Genomic DNA, 16,593 nt, shown 5'->3' on the forward strand with positions numbered 1-16,593 from the left:
CAGGCGCTCACTACCACGCCCGGCTAATTTTTGATTTATTGTAGAGATGAGGTCTCGCCAACTTGCCCAGGCGGGTCTCGAACCCGCGGGCTCAGGTAATCCACTCACCTCAGCCTCCCAAAGGCGCGGGATTACAGACTGAGCCACCGAGCCCGGCTAGTCATGAGTTTTGATTACCATCTCACAACCTTCTAAAGTCACAAGGACCTTCTAAATAGTTAAAGTTACTGCCTAACTAGATTTGGGCTTTTCTTAGAACAGCATGTTTGTGTTTTGGGTAATTCCCTATTGTTTCTGTGTTTTGCTGCACTGGTAAGTTCCAGCCTGCAAGGTGGTCCGGTCTAGTCAGGTTGGGTGGATGTCAGAGGTCATGTACTGATAAGGAAGGTATCTGAACAATTACCCTATTTTAATTTAAACTGCCCTACAATAAATGTATCTATCTATGTCTAACCTATACTGAATACCCTGTCTCATGGCTGCAGGTGCAGGCCACCATGTCCAGCTAATTTTTCTATTTTTATTGAGACAAGTTCTTGCTATATTACCCAGACTGGTCTTGAACTCCTGGACTCAAGCAATCCTCCCACCTGGACCTCCCAAAGTGCTGGGATTATAGACATAAGCCACTGCACCCAGCCTATGTATTCTTGAAATGTTTGGTAGCATTCACCAGTGAAGCCATCGGGTCCTGGACTTTTCTCTATTGGAAGTTTAAAAATTACTGATTCAACCCCTTGACTTGTTATAGGCCTCTCCATGTTTTCTATTTCTTCTTGAATCAGTTTCGGTAGTTTCTGTCTTTCTAGGAACTTTCGAATTTCATCTAGATGATCTAATCTGTTGACATATAATCGTTCATAGTATTCTCTCAGACTCATTTTCATTTCTGCAAAATTGGTAGTAATGGCCCCCATTTCATTCCTGATTTTAGTAATTTGAGTTTTTCCTCTTTTTTTTTTACTTGGTTAGTCTGGCTACAGATTTGTCAATTTTATTTTCTTTTTATTTTATTTTGTTTGTTCATTTATTTGAGTTGGAGTCTCACTCCATCACCCAGGCTGGAGTGCAGTGACAAACTCATGGCCACCCCAGCGTTGATCTGCTGGGCTCTGGCGATCCTTCCGCCTCAGCCTTCCAAGTAGCCAAAACTACAGGCACGCACTACCACGCCCAGCTAATTTTTTATTTGTTTATTGTAGGGATAAGGTCTTGCCAATTTGCCCAGGCTGGTCTCGAACCTGTGGGCTCAGGCAATCCACTTGCCTCAGCATCCCAAAGTGCTAGAATTGCAGGCTGAACTACTGAGCCCAGTCATCAATTTTGTTTTCAAAGAATCAACTTTTAGCTTCATTGATCTTCTCAGTTTTTAAAAATTCTCCATTTCATTTATTTCCACTCTAACCTTTGTTACTTCATTCTGTTTGCTTTGGGGTGTGTGTGTAGAAGTTTCACTCTGTCACCCAAGCTGGAGAACACTGGCACACTTGTGGCCACTGTGGCCTCAACCTGCTGGGCTCAGGCAATCTTTCCACCTCAGCCTTCCCAGCAGCTGGAACTACAGGTGTGCGCCACCATACCTGGCTAATTTTTTGACTTACTGTGGAGACGAGTCTCGCCAAGTTGCCCAGGTTGGTCTCGAACCCCTGGGCTCAGGCACGTCTCTCGCTTCTGCCTCCCAAAGTGCTGGGATTACGGGTGTGAGCCACTAAGCCTGGCTCTTCTTTTTCTAATTTCTTAAGGTAGGAGGTTACGTTATTGATTTGATTTTTTTTTAAATGTGGACATTTTTCTAGATGCAGTGACTCACACCTATCATCCCAGCACTCTGGGAGACTGAGGTGAGAGGATCTCATGAGCCTAGGCGTTCGAGGCTGCAGTGAGCCATGATTGTGCCTCTGGACTCCAGCCTGGGCAACAGAGTGAGAATCTATCTCTAAAAAAATTTTTTTAAATATATGTATACAGGCATTGATAGTTGTAAATCTCCCTTTAAGCACTACCATCACGTTAGCTGCATTCCTTGTTTCGATATGTGGTGTTTTCCTGTTCATTCATTTCAAAGTATTTTCTAATTTCCTCTTTGATTTCTTCTTTGTCCCATTGGTGTCTAGGAATGTGGTGTTTGTTTTTCACACATTTGTGAATTTCCCAGTTTTCCTTTGGTCATTGCTTCCTAGTTTCATTCCATTTGGGTAAGAAATGCTGCTTTGCCCAATTTCAGTCTTTTTAAATTTGTTGCAACTTATTTCGTGGCCTAGCATCTCGTCTAGTGTCTTCGATAGATGTCTGAGTCCAGTTTATAGTGTTGTTCAACTCTCTAGTTCCTTGTTGATCTTCTACCTATTCATTATATTTATTATTGAAAGTAGAGTATTGAGATCTGCAACTATTATTGTTGAATTGTCTGTTTTTCCTTCAATTCTGTCAGGTTTGCTTCCTGTATGTTAAAAATCTGTTGTTGGTGCATATACACGTTTATACTTGTTATGTTTTCCTAATGAATTCACCCTTGTATTAGTCTGTAATATACTTGTCTCTAATAATATTTTTTGTCTCTAAACCTGTCTTCCCTGAGATAGGCACTCAGCTCTTTTTGGTTAGTTAACGTGGTATATCTTTTTGTATCCTTTTACTTTCTTTATTTTTTTTCTTGGCACAGAACAATGGAAGATGGTACCGTTATTACTGTCAATGGAATCAGTCGCCAGCAAACCTTCCCCAATCCTCTGTAGTCCTATGTACAGGGGGTGCCAGAAAATGTAAGCACATTTTAAGAGATGGTATCTATGTATTACTTTTAGTTTGCCGTAATCAAAAGGGTCTGAACACTGATGGTAACCACTCTGAGCACCTCTTGTAACTGCAGAAGTCAAAGGTGACTTGTATTCATCTTTTGTTATTGGTATATATATATATATATATATATATATATATATAAGTATGATAATTTTAATAGTTTTTCCTTTCTTAAAATGTGTATACCTTTTTTAGGCAACCTCTGTATATTCTGAAAACCTACTCCTTTGACAAGTTTTGTGTTATGAACCAGCAATCAAATATTGTACTTTATTCTTCCTGTTGACAGTTTTTAAACTAACACGTGAAGGCCACTATTGCCAAGGGCACCCCCTATCTTCCCCCGGTCACCTTTGAGACCCCTAGCGGCCAACCCAAAATGAAGACCACACCGTACTCAGACTGCCTCTCCTGGCACCTGCACTGAGCAGCTGCTGGATGAACCTGGATGGTCACTGTGTGGCCCGGAAGACCCTCTTGAAAGACTTCCTCCCTTCCAGGGCCACCGGTGCAGGATGAACAGATTCTAAGTCCACAAGACACGAAGGAGCACAAATTTCTGCCTTGTCAAGTGTCAGACTATTAATCATTCAAAGGTTCATGGGTCAGAACACTGAAAGTAGACATAGCCTCTCCTCTCTCTGCCCTCTAATGACACAAATATGACACGGCAGCCACACCTGCAAGGCCTCTGGGGGCAGCTGTATCCTTTTACTTTCAGCCTATTTGTGTCTTTGAATCTGAAGTGTGCCTCTTTTAGATTGCATATAGTTGGCACACAGTTGGATCGTTTTTTTTCTTTTTTTTTGAAACTTTTTTATTTTTATTTTTTATTTTTTTTTTGAGTTGGAGTCTCACTCAGTCGCCCAGACTAGAGTGCAGTGCCCGCTCCCGGCCACCGCAGCCTCGACCTGCTGGGCTCAGCCTTCCGAGTAGCCAGAACTACAGGCGCACGCTACCACGCCCGGCTGATTTTTTTTTTTAATTTATTGTAGAGATGAGGTCTCGCCAAGTTGCCCAGGCGGGTCTCGAACCCGCAGGCTCAGGCAATCCACTCACCTCAGCCTCCCAAAGTGCTGGAATTACAGGCTGAGCCACCAAGCCCAGCCTGGTTTTTTTCTTTTACTCTTTGCTGCCTTTTAATTGGAGAGTTTAATTCATTTACATGTACTGTATTAGTAATTAATTATAAAGTAGGACTTACATCTGACATTTTGCTGTTTGTTTTCTTTTTCTTTTTTTCTTTTTTTTTTTTGAGTTGGAGTCTCACTCCTTCGCCCAGGTTGTGGTGCAGTGGCACACATGCTCACCCCGGTGTCAACCTTCTGGGTTCCAGCGATCCTTCTGCCTCAGCCTTCCAAGCAGCCAAAACTAGAAACTACAGACACGCACTACCACACCCAGCTATTTTTTATTTTACTGTAGAGACGAGGTCTCGCCAAGTTTCCCAGGCTGGTCTCAAATCCGCAGGCTCAGGCAATCCACTCACCTTGGCCTCCCAAAGTGCTGGGATGACAGGCTGAGCCACCGAGCATGGTCTGTTTGTTTTCTATTCTATACGTCCTAAACCTTTTTTGTTCTTTTGCTTCTCCATAACTACCTTCTTTTATGTTCGTTTTTTTTGAGTCAGAGTCTCACTCTGTCACCCAGGCTGGAGTGTAGTGGCACAATCACGCTACTGCAGCCTCAACCTACTGGGCTCAGGTGATCCTTCTGCCTCAGCCTTCTATGTAACTGAGACTACAGGCACATGCCACCATGCCCAGCTAAATTTTTTGTTCATTGTAGAGATGAGGTCTTCCCATGTTGTCCAGGCTGGCCTCAAACTCCTGGGCTCAGGCAATCTTCTTGTCTCAGCCTCCCAAAATGCTGGTACTACAGGTATAAGCCAGTAGTACCAGCTTATGCTAGATTTTTTTTTTTTTTTGAGTTGGAGTCTCACTCTATTGCCCAGGCTGAAGTGCAGTGGCATGCTCACGGCCACCCCAGCATTGACCAGCTGGGCTGGACTCCGGCAATCCTTCCACCTCAGCCTTCTAAGCAGCTAGAACTATAGGTGTGCGCTACCACGCCCAGCTAATTTTTGATTTGTTGTAGAGATGAGGTCTCACCAAGTTTCCCGGGCTGGTCTTGAACCTGCAGGCTCAGGAAATCCACTCGCCTTGGCCTCTCAAAGTGCTGGGATGACAGGCTGAGTCCCCAAGCCTGGCCAATATCCTCTTTTACTGTATATTTTTGAGTAATTTTCTTCGTGGTTGCCCTGGAGTTTACAATTGACATCGTAATTTATAACAACCCAATTCAGATTAATACTAACTTAATTTTAGTAATATACAAAACTTTGCTTCTATATAACTCCATTCCCTTCCTCCTCCTTTGTTACTGTCATATAAAGGACATCTTTATACAAGTGTACCTGCCAACACATATATATTTCCTTTTGCATTATGCAATTGTCTTTTAAAGGAGATAAGAGAGAAAAGGTTACCAAAAAAGTCTATTTGTACTACCTTTTATGTTTACCTTGGTAATTATCTTTTTTTTTGAGTCAGAGTCTCACTCCGTCGCCCAGGCTGGAGTGCAGCGGCCTGCTTATGGCCGCCACAGCCTTGACCTGCTGGGCTCAAGTGATCCTTTTGCCTCAGCCTTCCAAGTAGCTGGAACTATAGGCATGTGCCACCATACCCAGCTAATTTGTTGATATATTGTAGAGACGAGGTCTCGACATGTTGCCCAGACTGGTCTTGAACCCGTGGGCTCAGGCAATCCTCCTGCTTCCACCTCCCAAAAAGCTGAGATTACAGGCATGAGCCACCGCACCTGGCTGGAAGTTATCTTTACTGTGCTCTTTATTTTATTTTATTTTTTGAGTTGGAGTCTCACTCCGTCGCCCAGGCTGGAGGGCAGTGGCATGCTCACAACCACCCCAGCGTCGACCCACTGAGCGACTCTGGTGAGCCTTCCGCCTCAGCCTTCCAAGTAACTAGAACTACAGGTGGACGCTACTATGCCCAGCTAATTTTTGATTTATTGTAGAGATAAGGTCTCGTCAAGTTGCCCAGACTGGCTTCTTCTCTGTTTCTTTTTTTTTAGAAAGCTGGATTTATTGAGAGGACAGAAAAGCTCCCACAGTGGGAGGGGACCCAATGGGGTTGGCCTCTTCTCTAGTTTCCAGACGTGGCATTGAGCTCTGTTCATGTGGGTTCAAGTCACTCTCTGGTGTCCTTTCACTTCAGTCTGAAGGGCTCTTTTTAGTGCTTTTCAAAGGGCAGGTCTTTCAGCAACAAAGTCTGTTTCTTTTTTTTTACTTTTATTTTATGCATGTGGGATACAATTGAGGATTAGGTATACAAGTGGTTGTTGGTCAGGTAAAGTTTGGGCCTCCCTTTGCCCCCCACTTTGCCTGGTTTGAGATCAGATACCCTTATTCATATTGTGTGTCCCTTGCCACTAACACTCAGTTTCCTTATATCTGGGAATGTGTTAATTTCTCCTTTATTTTTGGAGGATAGTTTTACTGGGTATAGAATTATTATTTGACAGAGGTTTGTTTGTTTCAATGCCTTGGCCTCCATGGTTTCTGATGAAAAATCAGTTGTCCATCTTATTGATGATTCCTTGTATAGGATGAGTCACTTTTCCCTTGTTGTTTTCAAGAACCTCTCTGGCTTTGATTTATGATGTGTCTATGTGTAGATATCTTTGAGCTTATCCTACTTGAGTTTCTGGATGTGTAGTATTTTTTTTAATTGAAATGGGAAGTCAGCCATTATTTCTTCAAATATTCTTTCTGCCCCTTTCTCTTCTCTCCTTTATGTATATGTTGGTATGCTCGGTTGTGTCCCACAGGTCTCTGAGGCTCCCTTCATTTCTCTTCACTCTCTTTTCCTTCTTTTCCTTGGACTGAATAATCTCAGATGACTCATCTTAAAGTTTAGCAGTTCTATCTGCTCAGATATGCAATTGAGCTTCTCTACTAAATTTTGTTTCAGTTACTGTATTTTTTCTTTTCTTTTCTTTTCTTTGAGTTGGAGTCTCACTCTGTCGCCCAGACTGGAGCGCAATGGCATGCTCCTGGCCACCTCAGCCTCAACCTGCTGGGCTCCAACGATTCTTCCACCTCAGCCTTCCAAGGAGCCGGAACTACAGGCGCACGCTACCATGGCCCAGCTAATTTTTTATTTATTGTAACTTGCCAAGTTGCCTGGGTGGGTCTCAAACCCGCGGGCTCAGGCAGTCCACTTGCCTCAGCCTCCCAAGGTGCTGGGATTACAGGCTGAGCCACCGAGCCTGGCCGGTTACTGTATTTATTCAACTCCATAAAAATTTTTTTTTTATTTTGTTCCTCCTTTTTAAAATAACCTATATATTTTTATTGTTAGTCTTTATTGGGTCAGATATCATTACCATGCTTGTCTTTAGTTCTTTAGATGTGATGCCCTTTGTTCTTTGACCACATTTATTACAGCTGACTACAGTATTTGTCTAGTAAGTCCAACATTTGGTATCCTTGAAGACTGCCTCTACTTATTGCTTTTTATTCCAGTGTATGAGCCATATTTCTTGTTTCTTTGCATGCTTTGTGATTTTCATTGTTGTTGAAAACTGGACTTTTTGTATGATATAATGTGGCAACTTTGAAAATCAGATTCTTACGCCTCCCAGGATTTGTTTTTCTTGTTATTTATTGTAGCTGTTTTGTTGATGAATTTTTTTTTTTTTTTGAGTTGGAGTCTCACTCTGTCACCCAGACTGGAGTGCAGTGGCATGTTCCCGGCCACTGCAGCCTCGATCTGCTGGGCTCCAGCGATCCTTCCACCTCAGCCTTCCAAGGAGCTGGAATTACAGGAGCGCACTACCATGCCCAGCTAATTTTTTTGATTTATGGTAGAGATGAGGTCTCGCCAAGTTGCCCAGGCAGGTCTCGAACCTGCGGGCTCAGGCAGTCCACTCACCTCAGCTTCCCAAAGCACGGAATCACAAGCTGAGCCACCGAGCCTGGCTCTTAGTGAATTTTTAAAACTGGTACTATAAAATCTATATTATTTGTCATATGACCACTGTGGCCTCTGCTTGGTTAACTTAGTGGCCAGTTTATGATTGAATGAAAATTTCCTTAAATATCTTGGAAGACAATAAATCCCCCAGGCTTCACTGAGGGCCCATGTGCATGTTTGAACCTGCTTTTGCACTCAGCCAACATGTGTCAATTCTGCCTCAATATCCATGCAGAATCTCGAGATCAACCAGAGATGAAAGTTTGGGACTTTCTCCTGGCTTTCCTGAGCATGACACACCTTTGGGCCTGCACACAGCTCTCCTCATGCACGGAGGCTTCTCGGATCCCAGGATCACATAGGAGCTATTCAAAGCCCTGTGGACAGTTCATGTTCCAACTTCTTCCCTAAGATCTCTGGTGCACCTATGGCTTGTCCTGCCTGTCACCACCACCTCAGGAAGTGGCAACATTAATCACCTGCCTGCAATTTGTTCTGATGGAGAGACTTTTCTGTACTGGACAAATTCTGAATCTAGTCAAATACAGCCAATCTTGCAAGAGAGATCTTTCAGGGACCCCCCAGACAGGTTACATGATGACAGTTCTTTGGGCATGAGACTTTAAAGGAGCTCCAACCCAGTCTGTTTTCTCTCTCGGCTGCCAGGCTACTAGTTTCCATCAGGAATACAGGATGTCATTTTTCAAGGCTACCACAAAAAAACGGGAGACTATGCGATCTTAACGAGGGCAAGTTAAAATGTTGCAAAACTTACTGTTCTTACCAAGATTCTGAACAAGTAGATTCTGACAATTTTTGCCAGTTTCTCACTGCTATTATGGAGGAGATCATTTTGGGAGGTCCTTACGCTATCATTTTTGCCGACGGCACGGCTAGAAAATAACTGTTAATCCCTGGTGAGATGAGAAGTAACCTGTCCACATTGACTCTGGGTGTTCCTACCTACCCTCCACCCCTAGGTCTGGAGTAGCCAGACACCAACCCCATGACGACACTTGGGCCCATCTTGACCCTGGGCCTAAGGGTTCCCCAACCTCCTACCTCCACATGCTTTTTTGCTTTCCCGCCTTCCTTCATGGGTGGGAGCCCAGATGGCTGAGAAGCTGGTCATCAGAAACTCTGTATCAGCTGCCTCCTGGCTTCTGAGGCCTGATCTCCCTCCCAGACCTGCTGCCTCCTCCCGGCAGGGGGGGCAGATTAGGGCCATGGCTCCTGTAAATCTCCCTGCCAAATTATCTGGGTGCCAGAGCTCTAAAGGACCGACGCAGAGCCTCTTGGCCATGATTTATTCAGGAGCAGTGCCTCACTCATTATTCATGGTCTCTTTCAGTGGTGTTCATGCCAGCTCAGGCCAGCCAAGCTCTGGGGCTCTGCTGCTGTGAGAAGGGCCCCTCTGGGGGCACTGGGACCCAGCAGGACCCACCCTTGAGCACTGCTTTGTCCACGCAGAGCAGGCTTATCTACGAAAACACATTTCTGGGCTAGGCCAGTTCAGGGGCAAATGACTGGGACTTAGGGAAATATTCAGTCAAAACCTGTGAACTGAGTTCTTGGTTATTTTGCAAAACCAGCTTTCCTAGAAACAGCTCTGAGTAACAGGGTGGGTTCTCAGTGTGGACTCGTAGGAAAATGAAAACAAATTTGATCAGGATGAAGAGCAGATAAGCTTCCTGTCTTTCTTGGTGAAGCACTAGTGACAGATCGCAGTGAGGGGTGAAGGCCTCGGTGAGTTTCTTTCTAACAGAGGCAGCCCAGGTACAGAGGGCAGAAAGGAGCGAATTCATGCAACAGAGAACTGCCCAAATGGGGCCCCTTATGCTGCCTTTCCACGTGCTTTTCCCTGTGGCAGGGACTCGACTCCCCTCTGTGCCTGGCTCACTCCATCTGGGGCTCATCCTCTGTCTCAGCTCCCTGTCGCTTCCTCCAGGAGGCCTTCCCTGACCACAGTCACGTGCTCCCCTGCCGCAAAGCTTTTCTATCCCCAGAGGTTTCCCCAGAACCTGGTTAGCACTCAGCGTGTGGTAGAGGCTCAATGGAATGAATGAGGCTGGCACCTTAGAGCCTCTCCAGGATTCTCTGGGGCTGGCAGGAAAATCCGGCTGGTCTGAACCAAGCCCTGATTCTAAACGTCCACATGCCTGCCACACCGGGAGAAGCCCTGTCCCTCCATCCCCTGCCTCTGCCCCAGGGATGGAAGCCCACGCCCCCTTCCGCCCTTTCTGTCTCCATCCCCGCCAGCCTGCTGGGACACGCGGAAGGGCAGCCTGGTGGCGGAGCTGTCTGCCATCGAGTTCAGTCACCGAGACCCCGTGTACAGTACCATCTGGCTGCAGTCAAAGACGGGTACCGAGTGCTTCTCGGCATCCACGGATGGGCAGGTACCGGCTGGCCAGAGACGGGGAGGGGAGGGTCAGGCAGGAGCACAATCAGGCGGGAGCATTTCCATTTGCCTTTTACTTTTAGATGGCTGGTGGGTAATATATGCATGTGCAACCGAGTCCCAAAGGTGCAGAAAGGATGGGTGATGAGCTGCCTTTGGCTCACCTGTCTGCAGCCCCCGCCCACTCCCCGCCCACTCCCACAGCTGTTCCCTGTGTCTACTACCTTCAGAGCTGGCCTCTGCACATGCAAGCAAGCACACGTCTCTCTTCTTCGCTTTTTCCTCTGCACACCTTGCATACCTCTCTGCCCTGGATATTCTGCATTTTGTATGTCTTGAGGACCATTTCATATTTCGTAAAGCGCTGCCCCAAGACTGCTAAAAACTGCATCGTGTGGGTGTACCATCATTGCTGGAAGTGGGACTTCTGGGTTAAAGCAATGTGCTTGTTTAACATTGTAAGATATCGCCTGGAAAAATACAGATGGGCCACTCCTGGAGATTTTGAGGCAGTAGGTCTGGGGTAAGAGCCGGGCATCTGGATGTTATGCAGCTTGCTGGTGTCTCTGATGACCAGCCAGCTTGGGAACTGCGGAGGGCGCAGCAATCGTCGAAGTGTATTTGCTCCCGTGAATTGCTGGGAGACTCCATTCTTTGTGTCCCAGAGGCTGGCTCTGGAAGGTAGGGTCGTGGGTGGAGAAGGCAAAAGTCAGGGAAATTGCAGCACCTCGAGGTCTCAAAGTCACCCCGTCCTCCCGCCAGGTCATGTGGTGGGACATCCGGAAGATCAGCGAGCCCACCGAGGTGGTGATTATGGACATCTCCAAAAAGGAGCAGTTGGAAAATGCCCTGGGGGCCATTTCCCTGGAGTTCGAGTCTACTTTGGTGAGTGTCCCTTGCTGTCCCTTCCCTGAGTTCCACTGCCAGGGCAGCCAGGGCTGATGACAGGCCACGGCTAGTGTATCAGGTGCTGGTGGAACCAGGTGCCAGCCCAGCCTCATTGCAGCTGTCCTTAACCTGTGTGGCTTTCACAGCAGCCTTCCAGCAGGGGGCAGCAGAGCTTCCCAAGGAAGGAAGCCATTGTCATCCCACCGTGTCACCATCGGGCTAGCGGTGGGGCTGAACAGAGAGGGCAATCTTTTGGACAGGTCGGATTCCGGAAAAACCCGGCCTGGTCTCCAGTCCAGACCCTGCTCCTCCCTCGCGTGGGGGCTCTCGGCTGGTCCTCTCCCTTCCCCTGGGTAGAGAAGAGGTATTTGGGGCAGGAATGAGATCAAAAGAGGCTCCTTGGAAAACCCGAGCACGGCACGATCACAGTGTGTGGTCCCTGAGAAGGACCGATAGAGACGTAGCAAAACTGGGCAGTCCTGCCCATGGGAAGGAAGCTTCTCAAAGCGGCACAGGAAGACTTCCTCTCTAAAGTAAGACAAACAACACAGATTATCGAGTTCACGGGTTCTTTTCCAGATGGCTTTTCGGCCTGGGCGAGTTTCTGGCTCATGCTTCCCTGAAGCCCAGGCCTGGTTCCCTCCTGGAGGTGTCGTTTGTTTGCCTCAGGGTCATGTGACATCATTCCTAGAACCAGGGGAGGCTCTGGCCTCCCTTCTGCTTCGCGGCCCTCACCCAAGGCTAGGGGATGGATGCCGGTGGAATGAGAAGACAATTGAACACCCCCACCCCCAGCCCCGCCAAAAGAGGACAAGGCACTGGCATGGAGGTTAGGGCGGGAAGGGCTCAGGAAACCATTCTGTCCTAGAAGCAGGGATTTCTAGGCCAAGCTCCAGATGTAATTACCACGCCACTTTGAGTCCCACTCCTTCATGCCTGGCCCTTGTGAAAACTTGCTGCGTGCTGGACACTGGCAGCCTTACGTGGTGAGCCGGTGTGCCCACCCATGACTGTCCTGTGAGATAATATTATAATGTTATCTCCCAGATAAACATGGGGAGTCTTAGTGAGGCTATGTTTGAGCCCTAGTCCATGGTGAAGCTGGCCCTCAAGCCAGGGCTCCAACTTTGAGCCCAGACTGTCCACCCCACCCCACCCCACCCCACCATGAAGTCTGAGGCCAGAGGCTGCTGGGCCATTCGGATCTCAGTGGCCTTTCTCTCTGATTGGCTTACCAGAGCCCTGCCATCTACTTGATTACTTCCTTCTCTGTACGTCTCCAGCTTGGTCCTTTCATTTTCCTTTGATACCTAACTTGTAGCCCAGTTTTTGTTTTTGTTTTAGAAGTGAGATTTCACTATGTTGTCCAGGCTTGCCTTGAACCCCTGGCCTCAAGCAACCCTTCGACCTCAGCCTCAGGAGCTGAGGCTACAAGAGCAAGTCACTGCATCTGGGTTATGGTAAAAAACACATACCATAAAATTTGCCAGCCGGGCTCGGTGGCTCAGCCTGTAACCCCGCGCCTTTGGGAGGCTGAGGTGAGTGGATTGCCTGAGCCCGCGGGTTCGAGACCTGCCTGGGCAGCAAGACCTCATCTCTACAATAAATCGAAAAACTAGCCGGGCGTGGTAGCGCACGCCTGTAATTCCGGCTACTCGGAAGGCTGAGGCGGAAGGACAGAACAGAGCAGAACAAGCCTGCTCGCCTGCAGGCATTCACAGACCAGCGGGGAGACACACCACGTCATCGGGGACGGCCAGGGGGCTTCCTGAGTGCTGGTTAGCCACCTGCTCTGAGTTCTCAGGGATACCTAACCTGGACGATGCCACAGCTGATGGCACGGTGATGGCAGACTCCGCCCATCTTCTGAGTGATCTGGGCCACACAGTACCCCCTCTCTGGGCCCTGTTTACTCTCTCCATAAACCAACATTCAGGATCTTTATGGTTAAATGCTCAGTGGACCTGTTGACACCCTATACAGAGGCCAGTGATGACCCTCCTGGAACTGGGAGAGTTAATGATGGCTTCACAATGCACAGGGCATTCCACAAAGGGCGCGAGCAGCTTCCACAAAGGGCACGATCTGCTGAAGCCGGGGTTGTGGGGGCAGCTCCCGGGAGGGCTAGGGCATAGCCGGGCAGTGGCTGCCCAAGGACCTTCCCAGCACCTGCACACCCAAGCCCACTAAGCCCAGAGCTGGCCGGGCTCGGTGGCTCAGCCTGTCATCCCAGCACTTTGGGAGGTTGAGGCGAGTGGATTGCCTGAGCCCGTGGGTTTGAGACCAGCATGGGCAACATGGCAAGACTTCATCTCTACAATAAATCAAAAATTAGTGGTAGCACGTGCCTGTAGTTCCGGCTACTTGGAAGGCTGAAGCGGAAGGATCGCCGGAACCCGGCTTGCTGAGTGTGCCACTGCACTCCAGCCTGGGCGACAGAGTGAGACCCCAACTCAAAAAAAAAAGCCCAGAGCTGCCATGTCACGGAACTTTCTCCTCCGGTGTCTTCCCCTCCACAGCCGACCAAGTTCATGGTGGGCACCGAGCAGGGCATCGTCATCTCCTGCAACCGCAAGGCCAAGACGTCAGCCGAGAAGATCGTGTGCACCTTCTCCGGCCACCATGGCCCCATCTACGCCCTCCAGAGAAACCCCTTCTACCCGAAGAACTTCCTGACCGTCGGCGACTGGACAGCCCGCATCTGGTCGGAAGACAGCCGGGAGTCGTCCATCATGTGGACCAAGTAGGAGGGAGGCTGGGGACTGGGGGGGCCGGGGGGTGGGATGGGGTCGAAGGTGCCCGCTGGGCCAGGAGTGCCCCGAGCCTCCACACGTCCGCCCTCCACAAACACCCAAACCCGTGTTGGCAAGGGACTTGATCCTGCCACTTCACAGAGGAACGGGCGGCAAACGCCTGGGTTACTGACGGCCGTGGCTGAATTTTCATTTTCACAGTCGTCAATACACCCTGGAAGCGGCAGCCCCGTTCCTCCCCTCAGTTCGGTGTTCGTGTTAGGGACCGGGGCCACGGGCAGGCAGAGCCACTTGCGCCGGGTCTCTCAGCTTGCGAGGGGCCCAGCCGGGGCGTGAGCCCAGGAAGCTTGGCTGGGGAATCTGGGAACCTGCCCAGCTCAGGCCCCAAGGCTCAGAGGACGGGAACAGAGGGGGAGCATGAGACAGAGTTGTGAACACAGCAGTCAGACTTCCATGTCTCCCACCACTCTCCCAAAGGCCCACTTGTCTTTCCAAAGGCGCCCTTCCTTCTCTTCCCACGCCCTCACCTACCCCTTCGAGTTGCCGTGAGCACTCGCGTGTGCATGCGCGTTGCCTGCGTGGATAAACTGCTTTTTCTCTTGCTAAAAGAACAGCGGCTTCCCAGGGTTCCTCTAGCGCATGAAATCAGACTCCTGTCATGTTGTGCCACCACTGACCGCATGGGCATCGTTGGTTCTAGCACTTCTCTGGTTGCTGTGGAATCTCCTGGGAGGAGTTTTTCTTTTTTTTTTTTTTTTTTTTTGAGTCAAAGTCTCACTCTGTTGCCCAGGCTGGAGTGCAGCAAGACACTCACAGCCACCGCAGCCTCGACCAGCTGGGTTTAGGCGATCCTTCCACCTCAGCCTTCCAAGTAGCTGGAACTACAGGTGTGTGCCACCACGCCTGGCTAATTTTTCCTGATTTATTGTGGAGATGAAATCTCACCAAGTTGCCCAGGCTGGTCTCGAGCTCCCGGGCTCAGGCAATCCTCTCGCCTCAGCCTCCCAAATGCTGGGATTACAGGCGTGAGCCACCACACCTGGCAGGAGTTATCTTTTTATTTATTTTATTTTTATTTGTTTTTTTTTTTTGAGTTGGAGTCTTACTCTGTCGCCCAGACTGGTGTGCAGTGGCCGCTCCCGGCCACCGCAGCCTCGACTTGCTGGGTTCCAGTGATCCTTCCGCCTCAGCCTTCCAAGTAGCCGGAATTACAGGCATGCGCTACCACGCCCGGCTGATTTTTTTTATTTATTGTAGAGATGAGGTCTTGCCAAGCTGCCCAGGCGGGTCTCGAACCCGTGGGCTCAGGCCATCCACTCACCTCAGCCTCCCAAAGGCGCGGGATTACAGGCTGAGCCACCAAGCCCGGCTGGAGTCATCTTTTTAAATGCAGACTCCCAGGCCCGGCCCTGGAGGTGCTAACATAGGATCTTGGATTTAGCCCAGGAGTGCTCCTGCAACTCAGTCAGTCCTTGCTTTGGGAGCAGAAATCTTGTTCTGTCTCCTCATTCTGTAGGGGCAGGCATGGAGGCTTGGAAGAGCAGGGCATTGCTCCAACCTCCACTGTGCCCCTTGCCATGGGTCTGGGCAGATGTGGAGTCCCTCACGGGCTTCTGGAGCCTTCCCTGCACTCTGGGTTCTTCAGGCTCCCAGACCACCTGCTGAAGGGGAGGCGATGGCCGGGTGCCCAAGCACATCACCGTGAGCCTTCCGCAGGGTGGGCTCCTACAGGGACTGGGGGGCCGGTATCCTCTAGCTCCTGAGTCTCCCTTGCTCTCTTCCTGCATAGAGTTGAACAGATTTAGCAAAGAAAAATGCAGGACGCCCAGTTAAATTAGAATTTCCGAAACAACAACAAATGATTTTTGTTAGCAGGGGGACCAAAAAAAAAAAAAAAAACCGGAATTTATTTATTAAAAATTGTGTATTTATTCTTCCACGTTTAAACTTCAGTCACCTTCAAAGTGCTCTCCGTTTGCTGCAATACACCACCGAGACACTTTTTCTACGGCTCAAAACAGTTTTTGAACTTGTCAATTTTGAGGCCCTTTAGCGCTTCTGCCTTTTTGCTTCGCCCCTTCCACACTGGCAAGATGTTTCCCTTTGAGGACTTTTTACATCCAGAAAAACAAACAAACAGAAAAGCTGCTCAGGGCGAGATTGGATGAATAGGGAGAGTGGGACCTGGGGGTCATGCTGTTTGGGGTCAAAAACTGCTGAACGCTCAGCACAATGTGGGCAGGTGTGCTTGGAAATCGCCCATCAGGAAATGGGCAAACGCGTTGAAAGAATCTCCAGAAAAATTCACTGAAGCCGAACACAGCCTCTCACAACGATGCTGGCTGGTACATTGATGCCAGTAGCTTGCTAGAACACTTACCTAGTGAGCAAAGCCTGTACTACAAGGGACTGACCCTCCAAAAAGATCATTCTGGTTTTTTGTTGTTGTTGTTCGTTCCCCTCTCATATATCTCATGCAATATTTGGGATATACTTATGCTAAAAATTATTCAAGGTGTGTCCAAAATCTCCAGATAGTTTCTTCTGTGTTGATTAGTTCTCTTGCTGTGGCTTAGCTGTCAACACACTCAGCTGCAAAGCCGACTGGGAAATGTCGTCTCTGGCATGGCTACCATGGGCCCAGCTATGACTTTGTCCCTTCGGAGGAAGGGAGAACAGGTTTTGGTGAAAACTTGAAGGTTCCACTGTGTGCACACCTGTGTGTGTGTGTGTGTGTGTGTGTGTGTGTGTGTGT

The 16,593-nt window shown here is 48.7% G+C and overlaps 1 protein-coding gene across 1 annotated transcript in view; it reads left to right on the forward strand.

The window, feature by feature from the left end:
• The window catches only part of DNAI2 (dynein axonemal intermediate chain 2), a 31,581-nt gene that overhangs the window by 10,306 nt on the left and 4,682 nt on the right, over window positions 1-16,593 (forward strand). The window contains exons 6-8 of the mRNA XM_021710071.1: window positions 10,056-10,195; window positions 10,960-11,082; window positions 13,605-13,828. Coding sequence (XP_021565746.1) covers window positions 10,056-10,195; window positions 10,960-11,082; window positions 13,605-13,828 — 487 coding nt within the window. The remainder of the gene's footprint in view (window positions 1-10,055; window positions 10,196-10,959; window positions 11,083-13,604; window positions 13,829-16,593) is intronic.

The sequence above is a fragment of the Carlito syrichta genome, unplaced genomic scaffold, assembly GCF_000164805.1.
Source record: "Carlito syrichta isolate Samal-C Ts95f unplaced genomic scaffold, Tarsius_syrichta-2.0.1 Scaffold288006, whole genome shotgun sequence".
Classification (NCBI taxonomy): domain Eukaryota; kingdom Metazoa; phylum Chordata; class Mammalia; order Primates; family Tarsiidae; genus Carlito; species Carlito syrichta.